This window comes from Lithobates pipiens, unplaced genomic scaffold (assembly GCF_037356315.1).
Source record: "Lithobates pipiens isolate NorthernLeopardFrog02 unplaced genomic scaffold, aLitPip1_a1.2 Scaffold_8, whole genome shotgun sequence".
Lineage (NCBI taxonomy): Eukaryota > Metazoa > Chordata > Amphibia > Anura > Ranidae > Lithobates > Lithobates pipiens.
The window spans coordinates 435,260,662-435,286,920 of NW_027507903.1; the positions used below are offsets into that span (position 1 = coordinate 435,260,662).

At 44.6% G+C, this 26,259-nt stretch overlaps 1 protein-coding gene across 6 annotated transcripts in view; it reads left to right on the top strand.

The window, feature by feature from the left end:
* LOC143964536 (E3 ubiquitin-protein ligase RNF213-like) overlaps positions 1–26,259 on the top strand; it is a 955,032-nt gene that overhangs the window by 706,199 nt on the left and 222,574 nt on the right. For all 6 annotated transcript variants that reach the window (XM_077474321.1, XM_077474324.1, XM_077474323.1 and 3 more), the window contains exons 39-40: positions 4,157–4,311; positions 25,430–25,639. In XM_077474321.1, the coding sequence (XP_077330447.1) occupies positions 4,157–4,311; positions 25,430–25,639 (365 nt within the window). The remainder of the gene's footprint in view (positions 1–4,156; positions 4,312–25,429; positions 25,640–26,259) is intronic.

The following is a 26,259-nucleotide window of genomic DNA, read 5'->3' on the forward strand; positions in this document are numbered from 1 at the left end:
TTTAAAAAAAAAAATTAACCTTTACAATCACTTTAACAATATGCCAACTTTCTTAATTCAGAAGTGGAGACCCATGTCCGAAGTTCAGCGAACTTAGACTGGTAATGAGTGGAGCAAGGGGAGTAGGAAGCCTCAGAATTTGATATGCAATCCCTCTCAATCTGTTTAACCACTTCAGATCCGCGCTATTGCCAAATGACGGCATTAGCGCGGACCTACATTTCCGGGACTACGTCTATTGACGTAGTCCTGGTTACGAGCGGCCTGCGCGCCCCCTGAGGGGCGCGCGCGGAGCGCTCTGTGATCGGCGAGTCCGTGAGACTCGCCTGATCACCGATCCGTGTAAGGGGTCGATCCCGACCCCTTATCACGTGATCAGCTGTCAGCCAATGACAGCTGATCATGTGATAGAACGGAGCCGGTAATCGGCTATTATTCCTCCTCGCGCTGACAGCGCGAGGAGAGAAAAAAAAGCCGATCACCGGCGGCCGTGATCGGGACATCAGTCCCGATCACGGCCATCAATACAAGGGACCACCTGCCACCTGCCTGTGCCCACCTGCCTCCCGCAGTGCCATCCTGAAGTAAAATAAAAGAAAAAGTAAGTGCCCCCGTCAGTGCCCCCTGTCAGTGCCCACAGTGCCACCCACAGTGCCACCCACAGTGCCACCCACAGTGCCACCCACAGTGCCACCCCACAGTGCCACCCAATCTGCCTCAAAGGTGCTGCACCCCAGTGCCGCCCATCAGTGCCCAGCAGTGCCGCCCATCAGTGCCCAGCAATGCCGCCCATCAGTGCCCAGCAGTGCCACCTATCAGAGCCACCTATCAGTGCCACCTATCAGTGCCCATCAGTCCCATCTATCTGTGGTACCTATCAGTGCCCATCCGTGCCACCCATCCGTGCCACTTATCCGTGCCACCCATCCGTGCCATCTTATCTGTGCCCATCTTTGCCCATCAGTGCCGCCTTATCTGTGCCCATCGGTGCCGCCTTATCTGTGCCTATTAGTGCCACCTTAACTATGCCTATCAGTGCCCACCAGTGCAGCCTATCAGTGCCCACCAATGCAGCCCATCAGTGCCCACCAATGCAGCCTATCAGTGCCGCCTAATCAGCGCACTTCAATGAAGGAGAAAAATGACCCGTTTGCAAAATTTTATAACAAACTATTAAAACATGATTTTTTTTTTTTGCATCTTTTTTTGTTTGTTTAGCAAAAAATAAAACTCCGAGCTGTAACTAAATACCACCAAAAGAAAGCTCTATTTGTGGGAAAAAAATGATAAAAATTTCATTTGGGTACAGTGTTGTATGCCCGCGCAATTGTCACTCAAAGTGCATCAGCGCTGAAAGCTGAAAATTGGTCTGGGACTGAGGGGGGTTTAAGTGCCCAGTAAGCAAGTGGTTAAGATACAAAATAAAAAGCAGGTCAGAAGTGCTGAGACAATGGCAGAACTTAGTGTGACTCAAAGAAGAAATCTGTTTTGCCCCGGGACTTTAAGGAGTTTTACATTACGTATCATACATTTTATTCCATATAAGACTTAAAATCCAACAAAGTTTACACTAAATGTGTCATAAAAACAAGCACAAAGCACATACACTACTGGAAATATCATATCTGCTGTATACATTTGGGTTGAAGCACTTATGAATTAGAATCTCAACACGTTTCATGGAACAGTGTCCATTTCATCAGGAGACAAGCATAAATATACACAATTCAGAAATAATAAATACTCCTGATCCCAGCGCTCAATGGAAAAAATAGTAGTAAAAACCCTACAGCAGCTGTTATAAATCAACAATGAAACACAGAACAGCAAAAGTGACTAATTAAAAATCAGACACTCAGCGCTATAAATACTTACAATAGACGTCACTCTGACCTCACTTGTGGGTCGATAGTTAATACACTTCCAAAAATAATAAATAAATACATGGATCTATATATGCAATCTTAGATAAAAAGTGATTCAGATAAGCATCCAGCTTTCTATGTACACATCTGTTCACATTCCATATGAATTAACTTGTTAATGAAACTATAGTTCCACTCAAAAAATGCATATAATTGTCCATAATCAAAAGAGAGAGAGAGAGAGAGAGAGAGAGAGAAAGAAGTGTCAACAGTCCAATCCACCACAGAAACATGTTAGGATGCGAGTTCCAACTCTCCTACACCGTCACCGTATCCACCTTGTGCATTCCCCATGGATGGCTGCTTACCAGAAAAGAACTGCAATCAGGCCTTAATGTGGAGGACACTTAAGCTACTCAGTTCACTCAGACCTCTTACTCCTCCAAATGTGATTAGGATCCCATCAGTACGCACCAGCATGCAAGGATACTCATAAAGGCTGATATAGTGTTATACCCTTTATTGCACATTTACACTCCTCCCCACATACATATTGCGCTTACATTAAGATCATATAAAAACAGCATATCGGCATGTCAGCACTGCATAACGCCTGTCTCACCCAGGACCAGAGTTTCCTCTGCACCGTAACATCGTGTGGCCACGCCCTCACGCATTTCGTGCTTACGTCTTCAGAGGGCATCCTCCTTGCCGATCGTGCAGAGGAAACGCCGGTCGTATTTTCTTTGTATTCTTTGTATTTACTTTGTATTGTCAGCTGTCTCCCCATCTCACTTTGATGTCTCCCTCATAGCAGCTCCAGTCCAGCTCTCCACTTTCCTGACCGTGGCACTATCTGTCCAAAAATGTGGCATCTGCTCACACCTGAGTGAATGACACCTCTGTCCTGTCCCGTCTATTGTCACTGGCTGCCATGGATGAACAGCATCAGCGGTTATTACAAGGAGCGGTAGGGGATGTCTCCATCCCCCCACAGCTCCGCCCATCCCACCAGCAGACCTGAGCCATCAGCCAGCTGGCCAGAGACCCGAACAAAGTGTGTTTTTACAGTTGGGGGGGGGGGGTGCCAGATATAGAATGGGCCCTGGGTGCTAAATGCTCTAGGTACGCCCCTGGCCAGTCCATCACCTGTACCCTCAGCTTCTTTAGCAAGGCAGTGGTCATCTTGGACACATGTAGTGTCTACTTTGTTGTATTTTAAATTTTATATGGAATAAAATGTATATTTTCTTACTACATGGCTAATTACTTTATTTTAGTGCAAACTCTTTAAAGTCCCAGGGACAAAACTGTTTCCTTCTTTGATTCACACATGTCATCTAAGATTATAGCGAAAAAGACATTCCACGTGTTTTGCTGTACCAGTGTTCCTAAGAAAATTTTGACAGATCACAGAACCCCTTTCACGTCAAATGTAACCAAAGAACTGTGCCGTTTGTTGAAAATTACCTCAAGGTTCAATAGAACCTTAAATGGTATGCTAAATAAGTAATTGATAAGAATGGAAAAGACCGGAACTTCCTTTTACCATACTCAATGTTTCCAACAAGGAAAGTGCTGCAGTTTTCCCTGCTTAAACATTTTTACCGTACAGGAATCTACAAGTGAGCAGTCATGTCCTATAGTGTAATTTCTAAGCCACATGGCAGCTAGAGATTCTGCAATAATTTCAAGAAACTAGATAAAATATCTAAATCTGATGCTTATATTTTAATAATAGGGTCGGACATTCCGACAACCAAATCCGTCGGATTTTGTCCAAAACTGGTGTTAAATACACATGGTCGGACAAAGTTGTCGGAAAATCTGATCGTTCAGAACGTGATGACGTTATTTTGTTACGACAGGACTACGTTCAGGCTAGTAGCCAATAGCTTTGGTCTAGGAATTTGATCTGAGCATGTGTGGCACTTTGTCCGATCGGATTCTCTACAAACGATCAGATCATGTTGTCAGAAAATTTTATAGCCCAGCTCTAAAACTTTGTCGGTGGGATATTCAGACGGAAACAGTCCGATGGAGCCCACACACGGTCGGATTATCCGACAACACGGTCCGATCGGACATTTTCCGTCTGAATGTCCTATGTCCGTGTGTACAAGGGCTAACATTCATAAGTGAATATTACCACAATTTCCACTAGGATACTCTTTTCAATATACTGTAGCTTCTGTCTTATTCTTACAGTGCCTGTATGAAAAGGCACCTGACAGCCCTGTATTTTTTGTTACTCACTGATGTTGATAAATGTACTTTTTGTTTTAATTTAGGACCTGAAATGCAATTTCTGGATATGTTTTCTCAGACACAGCTGGGAAAATACATTTCATCACAGAAAGAAAATCAGCAGAATGATATTTTTTTGTATTATCAAAGAGATTTTATTCTTATGACCATGAACATATCTTCGGATAAAGAATTACAGGTACAAATATTACATACATTTAATAAACAGAAGTGTAATAAACAGTGTTAGTGCTAATATTTTTGGCTCTATACATCACCACAATGGATTTGAAATGAAACTAACAAGATGCGCCTTAACTGCAGACTTTCAGCTTTAATTTGAGGGTATTTACATCCAAATAAGGTGAACGGTGTAGGAATTACAACAGTTTGTATATGTGCCTCACACTTTTTAAGGGACCAAAAGTAATGGGACAGATTAACAATCATCCATCAAACTTTCACTTTTTAATAGTTGGTTGCAAATCCTTTGCAGTCAATTACAGCCTGAAGTCTGGAACGCATAGACATCACCAGGCCCTGGGTTTCATCCCTGATGATGCTCTGCAGGGCCTCTACTGCAACTGTCTTCAGCTTCTGCTTGATCTTGGGGCATTCTGCCTTCAGTTTTGTCTTCAGCAAGTGAAATGCATGCTCAATCGGATTCAGGTCAGGTGATTGACTTGGCCATTGCATAACATTCCACTTCTTTCCCTTAAAAAACTCTTTGGTTGCTTTCGCAGTATGCTTCGGGTCATTGTCCATCTGCACTGTGAAGCGCAGTCCAATGAGTTCTCAAGCATTTTGCTGAATATGAGCAGATAATATTGCCCGAAACACTTGAGAATTCATCCTGCTGCTCTTGTCAGCAGTCACATCATCAATAAATACAAGAGAACCAGTTCCATTGGCAGCCATACATGCCCACACCATGACACTACCACCACCATGCTTCACTGATGAGGTGGTATGCTTTGGATCATGAGCAGTTCCTTTCCTTCTCCATACTCTTCTCTTCCCATCACCCTGGTACAAGTTGATCTTGGTCTCATCTGTCCATAGGATGTTGTTCCAGAACTGTGAAGGCTTTTTTAGATGTTGTTTGGCAAACTCTAATCTGGCCTTCCTGTTTTTGAGGCTCACCAATGGTTTACATCTTGTGGTGAACCCTCTGTATTCACTCTGGTGAAGTCTTCCCTTGATTGTTGACTTTGACACACATACACCTACCTCCTGGAGAGTGTTCTTGATCTGGCCAACTGTTGTGAAGGGTGTTTTCTTCACCAGGGAAAGAATTCTTCGGTCACCCACCACAGTTGTTTTCCATGGTCTTCTGGGTCTTTTGGTGTTGCTGAACTCACCGGTGTGTTCTTTCTTTTTAAGGATGTTCCAAACAGTTGATTTGGCCACACCTAATGTTTTTGCTATCTCTCTGATGGGTTTGTTTTGTTTTTTCAGCCTAATGATGGCTTGCTTCACTGATAGTGACAGCTCTTTGAATCTCATATTGAGAGTTGACAGCAACAGATTCCAAATGCAAATAGCACACTTGAAATGAACTCTGGACCTTTTATCTGCTCCTTGTAAATGGGATAATGAGGGATTAACACACACCTGGCCATGGAACAGCTGAACAGCCAATTGTCCCATTACTTTTGGTCCCTTAAAAAGTGTGAGGCACATATACAAACTGTTGTAATTCCTACACCGTTCACCTGATGTGGATGTAAATACCCTCAAATTAAATCTGAAAGTCTGCAGTTAAAGCACATCTTGTTTGTTTCATTTCAAATCCCTTGTGGTGATGCATATAGACAAAAAGATTAGAATTGTGTTGATGTCCCAATATTTATGGACCTGACTGTATATGTTCCCAACAGGCTAACAACTTGAATTGTGATAATCAGTAGAACAATTAAATGGGTTAATGGTACATATTTTTTAGGACATGTTTAGTTACAAATCGAAATTTGGACAAATCCGAAATAAATTATAACAAAACAAATTACTGGTATCCGAATTCAAGTCTTTATATGAGGGGCCTCATATATGCATATCTCTCTTTGTGCTGGGAGCGCACCACACAGTCTGGGTCTGGGATTAAAAGTACCAGTGTGTCAGTGTTTACGGATAACACCAAGAAATGCAGTGCAATAATCCTTACAAGATGTCTCCAATTTACAAGCTGACCTCATTGCGCTGTTTAACCACTTCAATACAGGGCACTTAAACACCTTCCTTCCCAGCCCAATTTTCAGCTTTCATCTCTCTCGCACTTTCAATGACAATTGCGCGGTCATGCTACACTGTACTCAAATGAAATTTTTATCATTTTGTTCGCACAAATAGAGCTTTATTTTGGTGGTATTTATTCACGACTCCTTTTTTTATTTTTTGCGATGTATGCGCAAAAAAAGTGGAAAGTTGGAAAAAAAAACAATATTTTCTTCTTTCTATTTTAAAAGAAATCCAATAAAATCAAATTTTGTCATAAATTTAAGCGAAAATGTATTCTGCTACATGTTTTTGGTAAAAAAATTCAGTTAAGTGTATAATAATTGGTTTGTGTGATCACGGACATAGGTACGCAAATGATCATGTACATATGTGTGCAGGTGATCACGTACACGTGTGCAGATAATCATTGGAACATGTGATTTTAGTGGGACATATGTGGGGGACATGTGTTTTATTATTTGGGGACATGTGTGTTTTGGGGACATGTGTGGTGACATGTGTATTGTGGTGACATGTGTGTTTACACTAGACTGGTGATCAGTTAGTAAAAAAACAGCTCATACTCACTGATCACCACCCGGCTGCAGCGATCTGCTCTCCTCTCCTCACCGACGACTTCCGTGTGAGGAGAGGAGAGCCGATTGCCTAGCAACCGGCTGTTTGTTTACATCACATGACGGCCGTGATTGGACACGGCCGTAATGTGATCAGGAGGGCCAATAACAGAGCCCTCCTGCCGATCCGAGATGCGCCGTGTCCGGGTGACACGAGCACATTGGGATCGCACCGCTGCGCTCCCCCTCCTTCTGAAGGACGTTCCTGAACGTCCTCTCAGAAGTAGAGAGCTCCCACCCGGCCGTATATGTACATTGGCCGGATGGGAAGTGGTTAATTGGGCAACTGTGTAGCAAATAAAGTTTAATGTTACTAAATTTAAAGTTAGGAATAGGGGCTAAAAATAAGCATGTAACATACATACTAGGAGAACAGCTGGGAGAGTCAATGTTGGAGAAGGATCTGGGTGTTCTGGTAGATAAACTTAATAACGGCATGCAATGCCAAGCTGCGGTTTGCAAAGTGAGCAAAGTCCTTTCCTGTATTAAGAGAGGTATGTACTCCAGAAAAGAGATATAATTTTGCCCTTGTACAAACCATCAGTAAGACCTCATCTGGAATATGCAGTTTAGTTTTGGGCACCAGTTCACATAAAGGATATCGGGGAACCGGAGAAAGTGCAGAGAAGAACAACCGAACTGATAAGAGGCATGGAGGAGCTCAGCCATGAGGATTTTTTTTTAGCAAAACTGAATTTATTCTCCCTTGAGAAGAGAAGATTAAGGGGAATATCATCCTATAAATACATAAGGAGTCCATATATTGAACTTGGTGTTGCATTATTCACTTTAAGGTCATCATAGAGGGCAAGGGGGCACTCTTTACGTCTGGAGGAAAAGAGATTTGATCTCCAAATACGGAAAGCTTTCTTCACAGTAAGAGCTGTGAAAATGTGGAATAGACTCCCTCAAGAGGTGGTTCTGGCTAGCTCAATAGATTGTTTTAAGCAAGGCCTGTAATCTTTCCTAGATGCACATAATATAACTGGATACTAATATTAATAGGTAAAGTTGATCCAGGGAATATCCGATTGCCTCATAGGGGATCAGGAAGGAATTTTTTCCCTTGCTGGAGCAAATTGGAGCATGCTTTTTTTCTTGTTTTTTTTGCATTCCTCTGGATCAATTGTGGGTATTGGATTGTATATATAGGATTGTATATATATTTTTTCTTCCTTCTAATGGTTGAACTAGATGGACTGCTGTCTTTTTTTCAACCAGACTAACTATGTGACACAGCACACTCCCAGCACAGAAACTGGGCTCTCACTGAAAGTACTGTACTAACATTTGGGAGTCCGGCAGAATTGGGAGTCCTAGGTCACCTAATTGCTGTGATAGTCTCTGATTGGCTATCACTGTGATCAGTGATCAGTCACTTTGAGCCCGCTGTTTCTGAAAATTAATTTGAATATGAAATGGAAACATATTGCAATACATACAATAAGGTATAAAAGTGAAATAAGATGCTAATGATTCCTACTTAAAGTGGCTGTAAAGCCACTAAGTGATGTTATAACAATCCCCTCTGTTAGATAACAACATGTGTCCCAGTGTCTGTGCTATATAAAAAATATGCAGATTTCTACCTTATTTCAAAGCATCTGCTCAACTCTCTCCTCTCCCAGTCTGAAAGCTACAGTGGGAGGGGCTGAGAACTCCCACTGACGTCAGCTGGGAGGAGGGGAGAAGAGGAGGAGAGAGCCAAGCGACACTCTGAAATAAGGGAGAAATCGGCATAATTTTTATATAGCACAGACACTGGGCACATGTTGTTATCTAACAGAGGCTATTGTATTAACATCACATCATTTTATAGCAGTGGGGTGGGGAGCAGAGCAGCACTGGAGCACCAGGCTGAAAGGCAGGGAGGGAGGGGGGAAGGGAGGACAGAGGAGAGCTGCAGATGATGGAGGCATGTAAACTGACCATGGTGTCAGGGCTCAGCAGCCATGATAAACCGTGGTCAGTTTACATGGGGAGGGCAGAACCAGGCAGGATCAAGCAGGTATTTCAGGTTATTCAGGGTGGCAAATTACACAACACAAGCACTGTGCTGTATAACAAGGAAACAGAATCTATTTTTTTTTCTTTTTGTGAGCAGGAAGCCTATGTTATGCTATAGAGATGTAGCAACTGTACAAACAAAGTTGCAATTTGTTTTGTTTCAATTTTTGTTATTTTTTCAAAGTTTTTTCATAATGATTTTTGGGGGGTGGGCTTTGATGAAATACCAAGGGTCTAAATAGACCCCTCACTTTTGAGATAGATAAAAGTACTGAGGAAACTCATCCCCCAGTTCCTTTCTGAAGTCTCAGCTGCACAGAATGAATAAACAAGAAGAGCTCTGCACAGCCTTTCTGTTCATTCATAAACGGAAGCATAGTAAGCTGTGTGCTGTGACTTGGTGGGCCTTCTTGTTGTGTATTCTCTGCCTTTTGCAGGATGCGGGTCAGGAATAAAATACGTTATGTACAGAGAGCAGGGATCAGAAGTGTGTTATATACAGAGTGCAGAGGTCATTAGTGTGTTATATATAGAGTGGGTGGGGAAGAAGCATGAATAGCATCAGGGTGCAAGGGTCAGGAATATGTAATATATGGTGTGCAGATATAGGAATGTGGCATGCACAGAATACAGGAGAGTGTGAACAGTGTCAGGGTACAGAGACCAGTAGTATGTAATGTACTCAGTGCAGAGGTTAGAAGTATGTTATGCACAGAGTGCAATGGTCAAGAGCATGGTATGTACAGAAAGAATCCAGGGGTCAGGAATAGGGATGAGCCGAACACCCCCCTGTTCGGTTCGCACCAGAACCTGCGAACAGACCTAAACTTCGTGTGAACTTTAGAACCCTATTAAAGTCTATGGGACTCGAACGTTCACAATCTAAAGTGCTCATTTTAAAGGGTAATATGCAGGTTACTGTCCTAAAAAGTGTTTGGGGACCCGGGTCCTGCCCCAGGGGACGTGGATCAATGCAAAAAAAAGTTTTAAAAACGGCTGTTTTTTCAGGAGCAGTGATTTTAATAATGATTAAAGTGAAACAATAAAAGTGTAATATTCCTTTAAATTTCGTAGCTGGGGGGTATCTATAGTATGCCTGTGAAGGGGCGCATGTTTCTGGTGCTTAGAACTGTCCCTGCACAAAGTGTCATTTGTGCAGGAAAAAAAGTCTTTTAAAATCACTTGCGGCTATTGTCGGGTCCCGTAATACAGAGAACACTCAATGAGTGTTCTCTGCATTAGCCGACAATTCATTCATTCATTGATTAAAAATAAAAATAAAAGCGTGGGGGTTCCCCTAAATTCAATTACCAGGCCCTTCAGGTCTGACATGGATATTAAGGGGAACCCCGTGTCAAATTTTAAAAAAAATTGACGTGGGGGTCCCCCTAAATATCCACAACCAGACCCTTCAGGTCTGATATGGATATTAAGGGGAACCCCGCATCAAATAAAAAAAAAAATTGACGTGGGGGGTCCCCCTAAAAATCCATATCAGACCCTTTATCCGAGCACGCAACCTGGCAGGCCGCAGGAAAAGAGGGGGGGACGAGAGAGCGCCCCCCCCTCCCTCCTGAACCGTACCAGGCCACATACCCTCAACATTGGGAGGATGCTTTGGGGGTCTGTGACCCCTCAAAGCACCTTGTCCCCATGTTGATGAAGACAAGGGCCTCATCCTCACAACCCTGGCCGTTGGTTGTGAGGGTCTGCGGGCGGGGGGCTTATCAGAATCTGGAAGCCCCCTTTAACAAGGGGACCCCCAGATCCCGCCCCCCCCCCTGTTTGAAATGGTAAGGGGGTACAAAAGTACCCCTACCATTTCACAAAGAAAGTGTCAAAATGGTTAAATAAGACAAACACACTTTTGAAAAATTCCTTTATTACGGTGGATCTCTCAGTCCAGCGCTGTCCATACATCCTTCTTCTGTCTCCACTCCGGAGACACTGCAGAGATCCCAGCGCTGACGTTTCTTATATTAGGAGGGCGGGGCCACCCGTCACCTGACCCCGCCCCTCTGACGCTGTAGAGGGAAGCCAGGGGTTCCCCAGTGACGTGTGGGTGTCCCCGCCCCATCTGATGTAACGGAAACCTGCGTTACATCATGGACAGCGCTGGACTGAGAGATCCCCCGTCGCTGGATATGATCATCCATCGCTGGACCCCGGAGACCCGTCGCTGGATAGCAAGAGTGGATTAGCACCGCTGGAATCTTTTTTTTCTTTTTTTTCTTTTTAATAAAGGAATTTTTCAAAAGTGTGTTTGTCTTATTTAACCATTTTGACACTTTCTTTGTGAAATGGTAGGGGTACTTTTGTACCCCCTTACCATTTCAAACAGGGGGGGGGGCCGGGATCTGGGGGTCCCCTTGTTAAAGGGGGCTTCCAGATTCTGATAAGCCCCCCGCCCGCAGACCCTCACAACCAACGGCCAGGGTTGTGAGGATGAGGCCCTTGTCTTCATCAACATGGGGACAAGGTGCTTTGAGGGGTCACAGACCCCCAAAGCATCCTCCCAATGTTGAGGGTATGTGGCCTGGTACGGTTCAGGAGGGAGGGGGGGCCGCTCTCTCGTCCCCCCCTCTTTTCCTGCGGCCTGCCAGGTTGCGTGTTTCCGGATAAAGGGTCTGATATGGATTTTTAGGGGGACCCCCACGTCAATTTTTTTTTAAATTTGATGCGGGGTTCCCCTTAATATCCATATCAGACCTGAAGGGTCTGGTTATGGATATTTAGGGGGACCCCCACGTCAATTTTTTTTTAAATTTGACACGGGTTCCCCTTAATATCCATGTCAGACCTGAAGGGCCTGGTAATTGAATTTAGGGGAACCCCCACGCTTTTATTTATTTATTTATTTATTTATTTTTAATCAATGAATGAATGAATTGTCGGCTAATGCAGAGAACACTCATTGAGTGTTCTCTGTATTACAGGACCCGACAATAGCCACAAGTGATTTTAAAAGACTTTTTTTCCTGCACAAATGACACTTTGTGCAGGGACAGTTCTAAGCACCAGAACACATGCGCCCCTTCACAGGCATACTATAGATACCCCCCAGCTACGAAATTTAAAGGAATATTACACTTTTATTGTTTCACTTTAATCATTATTAAAATCACTGCTCCTGAAAAAACGGCCGTTTTTAAAACTTTTTTTTGCATTGATCCATGTCCCCTGGGGCAGGACCCGGGTCCCCAAACACTTTTTAGGACAGTAACCTGCATATTACCCTTTAAAATTAGCACTTTAGATTTCTCCCATAGACTTGTATAGGGTGTTCCGGCTTTTCGAATTTGCTGCGAACAGCCCAAATTGTTCACTGTTCGCTGAACAGGCGAACAGGCAATGTTCGAGTAGAACATGAGTTCGACTCGAACTCGAAGCTCATCCCTAGTCAGGAATATGTAATGCGCAAAGTACAAGGGTTGTGTAACACACAGCATGCAGGGGTCCAGAGTATTTAATGTGGAGTGCAATGGTCAGGGGTGTGGTATGTACAGAATAGAGAGGTAAGGAATGTGTAATTTACAGTGTTCAGGGATCAGGTATGTATAGCATACAGAGTGCCAGATTCAAAAGTAAAAGTAATGTACATCTTAATGAACAGATTACACTATGCATATGATTCATTCTACCCCTTCATGCATAGCACAGTACACACATTCATACATATGTAGCAGTACCCCTGGAAGGCCCTTGTGGCCAACTGGTTGATATTGTTAGCAAGCACAGTCACTGTCCAGATAATAATGATGGCCGGGGTTCTCTCTCACAGATGTCAAGGCAGCCAGCACACACAAAGAATAGTTCAGGCACACCAACATGAGGAGCATGAAAAAGTCACCAACATCGTGCTCCATGCTCTTAAAATCTTCTTATTAAAGATCCAACAGGAGTTACACAATCCCATACACAGAGGATGTCGATGTGTTTCAGCCCTGGTAGGCTTTACTCATTATGACTAAAGCTCACCAGGGCTAAAATACGTCAACATCCTCTGTGTATGGGATTGTGTAACTCCTGTTGGATCTTTAATAAAGATTTTAAGAGCATGGAACACGATTTTGTCAACCTTTTCATTTGAATGTCCCTCTGACAGTTTGTGTGGCTGTAGTCTGGGCACATGTGCAACTTTTATTAAGTTTGATGGGTTGTAGCAGTAGTCTCAGTCTAGTGGATGTCTTTTTGTGGTTTTATTTTTGGGTAACTTGGATGGGGTGCAGGGTAGTAAGGGATACTCCCAGGTAACTAACAGAAACAGGAGGACATACTTCTCTAGAATTGGAACTTCAGGTACAAATCTTCTGCGTTACTCAGAATGCAATCCTCCTGTGAGATACTAGTAGGGGCCAGAGGTATGCACCCCTCAGGAGGGGAACTACTTGACTTCAATTCAGAGGATAGCTCTCCCACAAGAGACTAAAGGGAGCTAACAGTATGTACCTCTCAGGAGAACATATACTTAGCACAAATGTAGTGTACAGTCTTTCCATAAAAACTAGAGGGGACTGGTTGGTATGTGCCTCTTGGGAGAGGAACTACACAGCCTAGTAATCCCAGTACTGCATAGTCACCAGGATCTTGCTGTAGAACAGTACTCACAAGGCTAAGGGAGCAGCTGTGCCCAGTAAGCTTCCTCCAGGTGCCTTTTAGTGAAAAGTGTTATAAAGAGTGCATATACTACTAGTGAGTAGGGATGAGCTGAACACCCCTCGCTTCAGTTCAGATCCAGAACATGTGAATGGACCGAAAGTTTGCGCGAACATTCGAACACCGTTAAAGTCTATGGGAGTCGAACATGAGAAATCAAAAGTGCAAATTTTAAAGGCTAATATACAAGTTATTGTCCTAAAAAGGGTTTGGGGACCGAGTCCTGCCCCAGGGGACATGTATCAATGCAAAAGTTTTAAAAACTGTCCTTTTTTTGGGAGCAGTGATTTTAATGATGTCTAAAGTGAAAAAAATAAAATTGAAATATTCCTACCGGGGGGGGGGGGGGGGGGGTGTCTATAGTATGCATTTAAAGTGGCACGTGTTTCCTGCGTTTAGAACAGTCCCTGCACAAAATGGCATTTCTAAAGGAATAAAAGTCATTTGAGACTGCTTGCGGTTGTAATGTAATGTCGGATCCCGGCAATATGGATGAAAATTATTGAGAAAAATGGCATGGGTAACCCCCCCAGCCAATTACCAGTCCCTTTGGGTCTTGTATGCATATTAAGGGGAACCCTGCACCCAAATTAAAAAAAGAAAAGGCGTGGGGCCCCCAGGCCCTATATACTCTGAACAGCAGTATACAGGTGGTGCAAACAAGACAGGGAATTCTAGGTTTGTTCTTAAGTTGAATCTGTCTGTAATTTGGAACAGGTACATTTTTTAAGTGTAGCTCCAGACAAAAAATATATTTTTAAGCCTTTTGGATAACATAGGGAAGGGTTATCATCACCCCTGTAACATTTGTTTTGCCTTCTGTGCCCCTGTTCAGAAGATTTCACCTCACTTTCTTTCCCAATGATAATGGATTTTGAAAATGTGGGGTTTTTAGGGAAACAAGGATTGGTGATAATAAAGCATCAGTAGAGACACCTTTTTCCCATATTAACTCTTACAGAAGAGAATTTCACTTCCTAGGGGTGGATTTCCTCTCACTTCCTGTTGTCTCCCTCCGTTTGTAAGTAGGAGTCATTTGTAAGTCGGATCTTTGAAAGTAGGGGACTGCCTGTATATACTATACGGCCTTCCCTATATGCTCTGCAGAAATTTGGGCCTTAGGTGTTGGTGGTACCAGAACACTGTAAGCCCTCACAGTTACTCTTGGTGTGCACTGGAATGGGTCCTGCTGTTAAATATTATATTAAGAACTGTAATTAAATGCCCCTGTTGAACAGGGTCAGACAAATTGGGCCTTTGGTGGGGGTGTGGTGGTGTTGCCACAACACTGTAAGCCCTCACAGTTACTCTTGACGGGTGCAGGAATGGGCCCTGCTGTGAAATATTAGATCAAAAATTGTAATTACACACCCCTGTTAAACAGGGGCAGAAAAATTGGGCTTTAGGTGCTGGTGCCACAACACTGCAACTCCTCACAGATACTCTAGTTGAGCGCAGGAACGTGCCCTGCTCCAAAATATTACAGCAAAAATTGTAATTGCCCCTGTTAAACAGGGGCAGAAAAATTGGGCTTTAGGCACTGGTGCTGGTGCCCAGAACCAAAAATGTTCTTAGAAGCTATCAACATGAACATGAGGAATAGGATAGTCACTCAGCATAACAGGATAGTCACTCAACATAGCAGTCTTCAAGGGATCTCACATTCATTAAAAAAAAAATCATTACAGCACCATCAGGTGCTTGGTAGCTGGTGATCCAAGACTGATTCATTTTTATGAAGGTGAGCCAATCAACCGAGTCTGTGGACAGGCGCACTCTGTGATCTGTTACAAAGCCTCCAGCAGCACTGAATGTGCGTTTAGAACGCTGGATGCAGGACAGGCCAGTAGCTCAACTGCATACTGTGCAAGCTCTGGCCAGTGATCCATCCTCAAGACCCAGTAACGCAGTGGATTTTTGGTTGAAAAGGTCTCCAAGTCTGATCTTTACATGGTCAGATCCTGATCTGCACCATGTAAATCAGATGCTGGTGATGGTTGCTGGAACCAATCAGACCTTGGGGCTGCAGACTAAGAAATTTGTCTGAACACATCGGTCAGAAGGCCACCTTCTCCACTGCTCCTTCTGTGACTGACCGAAGCCTCAGCAACACGTTGTTCAGGAGGACCAGGAAATTGCAACCTCCTAGGCTCTGGAAATGCATTGCAAAAACCTTTTTGCAAGGCCTCCCGAAGATGTTTCATCCTCCGCTCCCTCTGCGAAGGCTGGATAAGTTCTACATCCTTAGCCTTGTAACATGGATCAAGAAAGGTTGCCAGCCAGTACTGATCCCTTTCCTCGATACCACAAATCAGAGAGTCCTTTTGCAGGCTTTGCAGGATCAGGGAGACCATGCAGCGTAGGTTTGCTGAGGCATTCGGTCCGGAGTCCAGAGTCCTTGACATGATCCGCAGCCACCTCCTCCCAACCACATACAAGGCCATGGGTTTCTGGAGGCTGAAAACGATCCCTTGAAGGCTGCTACTGATGCTGAGTGCCAGGCTCCATCTCCATGCTGACACAATCCTCCTCCTCCTCCTCTTCCTGTGTGATAGGTGGGCCTGCAAGAATACTGTCTGGATAGAGGGGGCCTTGAGAGGTAAGGAAGTCCTCCTCTTCCTCCCTCTGTTCTGCCTCAAGTGCCCAGTCCATTATTCCACGCACCGTGTGCTCCAACAGGAAGACAAGAGGGACAGTATCACTGATGCATGCACTGTCACTGCTCAGCATCCTCATGGCCTCCTCAAATGGTGACAGGACAGTGCATGCATCCTTGATCATTATAAAACAGTAGTATGTGGCTCTACTTGCTAAAAAAATATATCACAATAGCCTACAATAAATAATCAATGTATTAAATAAATATATGTGCAAAATACAGCAATGTGCAAACGAATACTGATGAAATAACTAGAGTGCAAAATCACGCATAAAGTGCAACATTAACCACACTTAGATAAATATGTGCAAAAATTTCATCCATGCAATTCACAATTAAAGTGCAAATAATAATAAGAAAAAAGTCCATATGATACAAATCCGGTGATCCAAAATGACAAAAGGTGTTATTAAAAAAAAACAATGTCCAATAGTGAAAGTTCACAATATCCATGCAGTGTATTGAAGGTGCATATAACTCCACACTTGTGACAGCCCACCAATATCTGGATACTTCAGTGCTTCACTTGTGCACCCCCCGTTTCCCCCAGCCTCTCACCTCAATCTCATACCACCCAGGGCCATAGGACGCTTTGTATAAATTGATGATAATCACACACTTCCTCCCCTCTCCTCCTCGTTTGTCCCGCCCGTCAGTAATAACAATTTCTCAGCGGTAGAAAAGATAAGAAGAAAGTGGGCTCTCATGTGTAGTACATATAAAATCTTTTTACTGAAATAAATCCACACTTACATATTAGAAGACAATTTTGCGTGTAAACAACGGAACTTCCGGTCTCGGCCGTGACCGGAAGTGACGTCTAAGACACCTGGCTCCTCTCTGACACGTTGCATCACACACATGATTTTTTCTTTGAAAAAGTCACGCGTGTGTGACATATATTTACATATGTGACATATATTTATTTAATACATTGATTATTTATTGTAGGCTAATGTGATATATTTTTTTAGCAGGTAGCGCCACATACTACTGTTTTATAATTTGTTTGATGGTGTAGAGATCACTGTATATGTTGGCAGCTTCCTGTAGCTCTATTTGATTATTAGATATTTTTCAGGGACAATATTTTGGGTTGTGCCCATTAGTACCTCTGTTTATATTTTAGATCCTTGATCATTAGCCACTGGCGTGGCGAAAAAAAGCCAAGCTCCCCTGACCCTGTCCTGGTGCCATACTCACACAGGTACTCATTGATGGCCCCCTGTTGCATGTGCAGCCGCTGCAGCATTGCCAATGTTGAGTTCCACCTGATGGGCATGTCACAGATGAGGCGGTTCTTGGGCAGGTTGCATTCCTTTTGAAGGTCAGCCAGCCGACACTGGCATTATATGACAGCGGAAATGCACACAGACATTCCTGGCCTGCCTCAGGAGAGCCTGTAAGCCCGGGTACCTGCACAAGAATCACTGCACCACCAAATGAAGGATGTGAGCCAAACAGGGAACATGGGTCAAGTGTCCCTGTCAGAGGGTGGAGAGGAGGTTGGTTCCATTGTCGCAAACCACCATTTCTGCCTGAAGCTGGTGTGGTGTCAACCACCTCTGAACCTGCCCCTGCAGAGCTGACAGAATTTCTGCCCCAGTGTGGCTCCTGTCCCCTAAGCAGACCAACTCAAGCACTGCATGGCATCTTTTTGCCTGACTGCTTGCGTAGCCCCTAGAACGCCTACAGAGCACTGGTTCTGAGGTCAAATCTGCACAGGAAGAGGCCACAGAGCAAGAAGAAGAGGAGGGGGTGGAGGAGAGAGGTGTGGCAGAATCACCACTACTAGCAATTTGGAGGTGTGGTGTCAGAACAAGCGCCAACATTACTGCACCCTGTCCTGCATCCTTCCCAGCTGCCAGCATGGTTACCCAGTGCACCGTGAAAGAAAGGTAACATCCCTGTCCATGCCTGCTGGACCATGAGTCAGCAGTAATATACACCTTACCACTGACCGCCCTGTCCAACGAGGCCAAGACATTGCCTTCCACATGCCGGTAGAGAGCCGGAATGGCCTTCTGAGAAAAAAAATGGTGTTTGGGAACCTGCCACTGAGGTACCGCACATTACAAAAACGTCTCGAAAGGGGGTAGAGTCTACCAGCTGAAAAGGCAGCAGTTGGAATGCTAGCAATTTAGCCAAACTAGCATTCAGCCGTTGAGCATGTGGATGGCTGGGTCCGAATTTCTTTAGACAGTTTAGCAACTGGGGTAGGGAAATTTGCCTTCTACAATCGGATTTAGGTGTACCGCTAGCAGATTGCCTGCAAGTGCTTGGGACACCTAATTCTACACCTTCATTCCTCTCAGTGTAGGTCTCTGGGAGGACTGAAGGTGTAGTGTGGTTGGAGATCCCAGCTGATGAGGAGCAAGGAGAGGTCCGCCTTGTTCTTTGGTGTGGGTCTTTTAAGTACTGTTGCCAAGGGACTGCATGGGAGCTCGACATATATCTGGTCAAGCATGTGGTGCCTAAGCGGTTGCTGTTTTGGCCACGCTTGATACGCTTCAGACATATGTTGCAAACAGCGACAGTGCGATCTCCTGTACATGTCTCAAAAAAGGCCCACACCAAAGAACTTTTGAAAAAATGCACAGCGCCCTGCACTTGCGGAGCTCTGCATTGTGATCCAGTCGGTTGGCTGTCCTTAAGCTGGCCCCTGGAGGGCATCCTGCCTTGTTGGAGATGTGCCGCCTCCTCCTCCTTCTCCTCTTTTCTATCAGGCACCCACGTAGAGTCAGTGACCTCATCACCCCCCTCCCTCCTCGCCACTGGAGCAAACCTGGTAGTATGCTGCAGCTGGGAGAACATGACTGCCAGTTTCTTATCCTTCTTGGGTACCCCCTCTCTCTGGGCTCATGTTACTGCCTTCATCTTCAACCTGGGTACCATCATCTGAGCCTTCAAAATGCTGCGCATCCTCTTGCAGCATGTTCCCGACACTGTGGTCGAACAGTACGGGGGACTCCTCAGGACATGATGGTGGGGCTAGGGAAGGAGTGATTGATGCCATTGAGCTGATGGAATAGGCTACTTTGGCAGCCAAACTTCTCTTAGCCTGGGTGAAAGAGGATGGCTTTGTGATCCACTCTACCAACTCTTCTTAATGTTGTGGCTCAACACGGCCAGCTGTTGAACAAAAGGACAAACGTGCCCCACGGCCACGTGCTGAGGATGCACCGTGTCCATGACCAGCACTGTTGGCTGTAGACACAGAGCCTGCTTGCCCTCTTTTAGTGGCCTGTGAGCATCTGCCTTTCCTTGGTGGCCTTGCAGACATGCTGTAAAATTGGATTAGCAAAACACCGCCTGAAGTTTACTAGAAAAATTTCACCAGGAATGGCCTGCAGTCAGGTATAGGCTTGGCTAGGCTAGAATGCAGTGGATATATATGTAGGAGACTGTATATATATCTTTATGCACTGCAGATCACTGAATCACCTGCCTGCCTGAAAGAGTATTTGAAAACGTACACCAGGAATGGCCTGCAGTCAGATAGAGGCTTAGATAGACTAGAATGCAGTGGATATATATATGTTGGAGACTGTATATATATTTAATGCACTGTGGATCACTGAATCACTTGCCTGCCTGCCTGAAAGTGTATTTGAAAACGTACACCAGGAACGGTCTGCAGTGAGATCTAGATAAACTGGATACAGTGTATATATTGTAGGGGATCAGAGGGGTAAAGAGCTGGCTCAGACACAGTCCAGTAAAATAAAACTGACTTTATTCAGCAAAATGGCAAAAATTAAACATAAGACCAGACAGACTTGTCTTGTCACACGGATGTGCACACAGGTACAGCTCACAGTTCAGCAGCACACAGGCTTACAGGTAACAGTTCATGGCTCCAATCAGAACTACAGTCTTTATGAGGTTAAGCTCACCCAGCAGGTACACCATCCAGCAATGGACCTTTTCACACAGACTCAGCAAATTACCTTTTCACACAGTGTGCTGCTGTGTTTCTCTCTCCTACTCAAACAGATCCACGCTGACACGTTCAACACACCTGACAAATATCAGGTCTGAAGGAGAAATACCTGCCCTCTTTGATTAACCCCTTCTTAACCCTGCCCCAGGTTGACCCTCTACAATATATATATATATATATATATATATATATATATATATATATATGTACACACTAAATACACTGCAGCTAACTGAATCAACTGCCTGAAGTATATTAGAAACCGTACAGCAGGAACGATCTGCAGTGAGATCTAGCTAAACTGGATACAGTGGCTATATATATATATATATATATATATACACAAAGCCGGGATATATATATTAAATACACTGTAGATAACTGAATCAACTGCCTGTCTGAAGTATATTAGAAACAGCAGGAACGGTCTGCAGTGAGATCTAGCTAAACTGGTTACAGTGGATATATATATATATATATATATACACATCAGTGTCGGGTACTCACCATTGCCGAGTTGCTGAGAGCAGCTCCCCTTGCAACTGGGTGCACAGTACCCCTGAGGGCGGAGCAGTGGCTACTGGGCACAGAGAGGCACGGGTCGCCAGCTTGCTGAAAAGTCTTCTGGCAGAAGAGAGACCCATGTAGAGTGGACATGACACTGGCTGAAGCAGGCCTGGCTGGGGCTCAAACACCTGGAACTGGAGATGGAGCCTGGAGCAGGATCAGATGAGGAGGCCGGGGGTCAAACACAAGAAAGTGAAAACAGGAACAGAGTCTTGGAAACAAGCCAGGGTCATACACAGTAGTCAAGCAGCAGGCCGATTATCAAATACAAGGAGCAGGCAAAAGCAGGTCCAGGAGGAAGCCGAGGGTCAAACACAGGTATCAAGCAGGTAGAGAAGTCTGTAAGGCAAGCCGAGGGTAAGATGCAGGAGAGGTTTAAGGGTAGTCAGGTCAATCCGGGTCACAACAGATAGGCACAGGAAAAACAGGCAAGGCACGTGAACACTGGAGCTGAGAAGACAAACCAGCAATGACACAGGAAACAGAGCTGCCTTTTAGAGGCCTGCCTGGAGAAATCACGCACCTGTGTGCGCCGGCCCACTGTATTGTGTGTGCGCGAACCCGCTAATTCACGCACCCGTATGTGCAGTCCCGCTGCATCGCGCACCCGTGTGTGCCATTGCGCAATTCTACCCCGCAGGCACACAGGGAAGCGCTGACGTTGGCAGGGAGGATTTCTGTTAGTCCTCTGACAGCCAGTCTGACTGTATATATATATATATATATATATATATATATATATTAAATACACTGCAGCTAACTGAATCAACTGCCTTCCTGAAGTATATTAGAAACAGTACAGTAGGAATGGTCTACAGCAGGGATATGCAATTAGCGGACCTCCAGCTGTTGCAAAACTACAACTCCCATCATGCTCTGCCTCTGGGTGTCATGCTTGTGGCTGTCAGAGTCTTGCTATGCCTCATGGGACTTGTAGTTCTGCAACAGCTGGAGGTCCGCTAATTGCATATCCCTGGTCTACAGTGAGATCTAGCTAAACTGGATACAGTGGATATATATATATATATATATATATATATATATATATATATATATATATATATATCTATACCAGTCTGACTGTATATACAGTACAGACCAAAAGTTTGGACACACCTTCTCATTCAAAGAGTTTTCTTTATTTTCATGACTATGAAAATTGTAGATTCACACTGAAGGTATCAAAACTATGAATTAACACATGTGGAATTATATACTGAACAAAAAAGTGTGAAACAACTGAAAATATGTCTTATATTCTAGATTCTTCAAAGTAGACACCTTTTGCTTTGATTACTGCTCCGCACACTCTTGGCATTCTGTTGATGAGCTTCAAGAGGTAGTCACCCTTTCCAACAGTCTTGAAGGAGTTCCCAGAGATGCTTAGCACTTGTTGGCCCTTTTGCCTTCACTCTGCGGTACAGCTCACCCCAAATCATCTTGATTGGGTTCAGGTCCGGTAACTGTGGAGGCCAGGTCATCTGGCGCAGCACCCCATCACTCTCCTTCTTGGTCAAATTGCCCTTACACAGCCTGGAGGTGTGTTTGGGGTCATTGTCCTGTTGAAAAATAAATGATGGTCCAACTAAACGCAAACCGGATGGAATAGCATGCCGCTGCAAGATGCTGTGGTAGCTATGCTGGTTCAGTATGCCTTCAATTTTGAATAAATCCCCAACAGTGTCACTAGCAAAGCACCCCCACACCATCACACCTCCTCCTCCATGCTTCACGGTGGGAACCAGGCATGTACAGTCCATCCGTTCACCTCTTCTGCATCGCACAAAGACACGGTGGTTGGAACCAAAGATCTCAAACTTGCACTCATCAGACCAAAGCACAGATTTCCACTGGTCTAATGTCCATTCCTTTTGTTCTTTAGCCCAAACAAGTCTCTTCTGCTGGTTGCCTGTCCTCAGCAGTGGTTTTCTAGCAGATATTTTACCATGAAGGCCTGATTCACACAGTCTCCTCTTAACAGTTGTTCTAGAGATGTGTCTGCTGCTAGAACTCACATGGGTTTGTCACATGGGTTGATGTCACATGGGAACTATGACATCGTAAGGGGGCGGGGTCACCATGTGACACCAACCCATGTGACATAAAGCCATGTGACACCGCCCCTTGTCCCTATATAAGTGGCCGCGCAGTGCGTCCCTGGCATTCCGGCCGGAGAGATCGTCGAGGCAACATCTCCTGGAGAAGAAGAAGAAGAAGAAGAAGAACGGAAGGCGGCGGCGGCGGCGACAGAAGACCGGGCCACCGCCTGTAAAAGAGCTATAAGAAGGCGCGGTGGCCCGGCAGAAGAACCGAAGAGGGGGACAAGACCCCCGAAGTCGGGAGAAGAGGCCGGTGGCGAGGAAGAAAGTCGGACTCCTCCGCTAGCAAAAGAACTACAAGAAGATAGCGGAGGAGTCCGGCGAGAAGACCCCCGAAGGCGGAAGACCCCCGGAGCTGTGCAATAAAGTATTTTATCTCGTGTGTTGTGTTTTTTTTTGTACTTTTATTTTACAGGTGAATGGGTAGGGGTACATTGTACCTCATACTCATTCACATAGGGTGGGGGGCCGGTATCCGGGGGCCCCCTTATTAAAGGGGGCTCCCGGATTCCGATAAGCCCCCCGCCCGCAGACCCCGACAACCAACGGCCAGGGTTGTCGGGAAGAGGCCCTTGTCCTCATCAACATGGGGACAAGGTGCTTTGGGGTGGGGGGCCGCGCGGCCCCCCCTTCCCCAAGGCACCCCCCCATGTTGAGGGCACGCGGCCTGGTACGGCTCAGGAGGGGGGGCGCTCGCTCGCCCCCCTTTCCTGGCCGGCCGGGTAGCGTGCTCGGACAAGGGTCTGTTGTGGACTTGGGGGGGACCCCCACGCCGATTTTTTTCGGCGTTGGGGTTCCCCTTTAAGTCCATACCAGGCGGCGGGGCCAGCGACGTCTCCTTCGCGGGCCCCGCCTACCTGGATACCCGCTCGAAATGAGCGGACTTTTCTCCGGGCGGGAAAAGTCCGCTCATTTCAAAAGTACGGCGGACTGGCATACACACGGGTGGATTGTACGACGGACAGTATTTAGAAAAATCCGAAATACTTAGTACGCTGGACTGCACGCTGAAAAAGTCCGCTGAAGCCCACAGACGAGCGGACTGTCCGCTGAAATGTGTTTCGGCGGACTAAGTAGGCCATACAGTCCGCCCGTGTGTACGCGGCATAAGACATATTTTCAGTTGTTTCACACTTTTTTGTTCAGTATATAATTCCACATGTGTTAATTCATAGTTTTGATGCCTTCAGTGTGAATCTACAATTTTCATAGTCATGAAAATAAAGAAAACTCTTTGAATGAGAAGGTGTGTCCAAACTTTTGTTCTGTACTATATATATATAGTATATATTAAATACACTGCAGCTAATTGAATCGACTGTCTGCCTGAAGTATATTAGAAACAGTACAGCAGGAATGGTCTGCAGTGAGATCTAGCTAAACTGGATACAGTGGATAGATATATATATTTATACCAGTCTGACTGTATATATACATACGCAATCACATACATACACTCACACCTGCATGCATTCATGCACTCATATACTGTACATACACACACTCACACCCACATAAATACATGCACTCACAGTCATATATACACTCACATGCACAAATATACACACACGCACACATACATACACACACTCACACCAACATTCACTGTACCTGACTCCCATAACTTGGCTGTCAGTGTGAGATTACATAGCGGCAGCACTGCTGGGTGCAATGTTTGTTTACAGCATGGAATAATAGATGTTGGGAGACAGATCAGGTTGGGACTGAGGGAGCAAAGCAGATACATCCTTCACTCTATCCTGTGTCCTCTTCATGCTGGCCTGGGGTGAACTCTGGAAACTGCTGAGGAGGAGACATTGATTTGTGGTAGGGTTTGCAGCTCACCTACAGCCAGACAAGGCATTTTTACAGTTTCTCTGGCATGCGAGGAGGAGAAATCAGCTTGACACATCACATGAAAACACTGCACCATGGCAGTTGCCCCTCTTGCCTCCCCTCTCCTAATCCCTCTTGGGGTCCTGCCTGTTGCACTATAGCAGAAACATCTTTTTTAGTTACCAAAACACTATAAATGTCTTATGGTGAGCCTAATAAAAAAGGTTAATTTACAGTTGGGATCTGATCCAAAAAGACGTTTGATTAGCAGTGTATAAAACAAAGGGAAGGAGTTGCAAGTCCCTAACATTTTTAAAAGAGTGGGAAAAGGTTCTCTGTTTACAGGTGTCACACAGAATACGAAGGAAAATCTCCCTGATGGGGACACAGGCAGCAATAAGAATGTTATTTTTGGAGAGAAGCAGGAAAGGTTACACTATTCTCTCACTTCCTGTCCAGTTGACAGGTGATGTTAGAGTAAATCTCTGCAAAAGAGACACAGTAAGCACTTAAAAATTGAAAAAGAGTGTAACCCATATTTGTTCTACACAAAACAAGTAAGGTTTTTTGGCTGAAGATGACACAGTGAAAATATCTTTTAAGTAAAAAAATCCTTGTTATTCTATGGATCAAGGAAACAATATCTTGCCCTGTTTTTTATAGATTTATTCTATAAGGTGTTTATATTTGTGTTATAGGTCATGGAGTTTGCCCTTTCTTCCTGCATTGAAGAATTACGTTTTACCAGAAAAACAAATGAACTGCCCCTTCCATTGGTCCATATTGGATACAGTACATTTCAACACCGACTGCAAAACTTAAGCAGGATTTTGTTCATCAATCCATCAGTGGTGCAGCACCTTATTGAAAAGATTGAAGATCCACAGCAAATGAGAAAGAATGAGATGGTAAAGCTATTTAAACACACCAGAGTATTAATATTCTTTCTTATTGCTAAAAAATGTTTTATTTGTGCTAGCTGAACATATTAAGATTGTATAATGGAACAAGAAAAAAAGGACAGAAAAGCTGGTATAATGTAGAGCAGGAGCTCTTAAACCTTCTAACCAAACACCAGTTTACTGTGCTTCAGACCGTAAAGAGGCCAGATTGTTGCAAGTAGAAAATGCATCCGTGGTCAGTGGCAGTAAGCAAAGTCCCAGACTCGATGGTCAGTGGGAGTAAAAAATGCCCCAGGCTTGGTGAGCAGTGGAAAACATAGTGCTCCATCATTGGTATCATTTGGATGAATAATGCCTGATCACTAATGTCAATGTGAGGAAGAGCACTCCGTTGTTTGCATCAGTGGAAGAAATAATGCCCCTTCGTTTGCGCCAGTGGGAATAATAATGCCTCATCATTGGTGTCAGTGAAAAAAGTAGTGCCCCATCTTTGGTGTCAGTGGGAGGACTAGAGGTCCATTTTTGGTATTGGTGGGGGAAATAGTGCCCCAAGCACCAGTTAAAGACAATCAAAGGGCCACAGTTTGGAGTCCACTGATTTGGAAAAAACAATCAGATTCATAGCA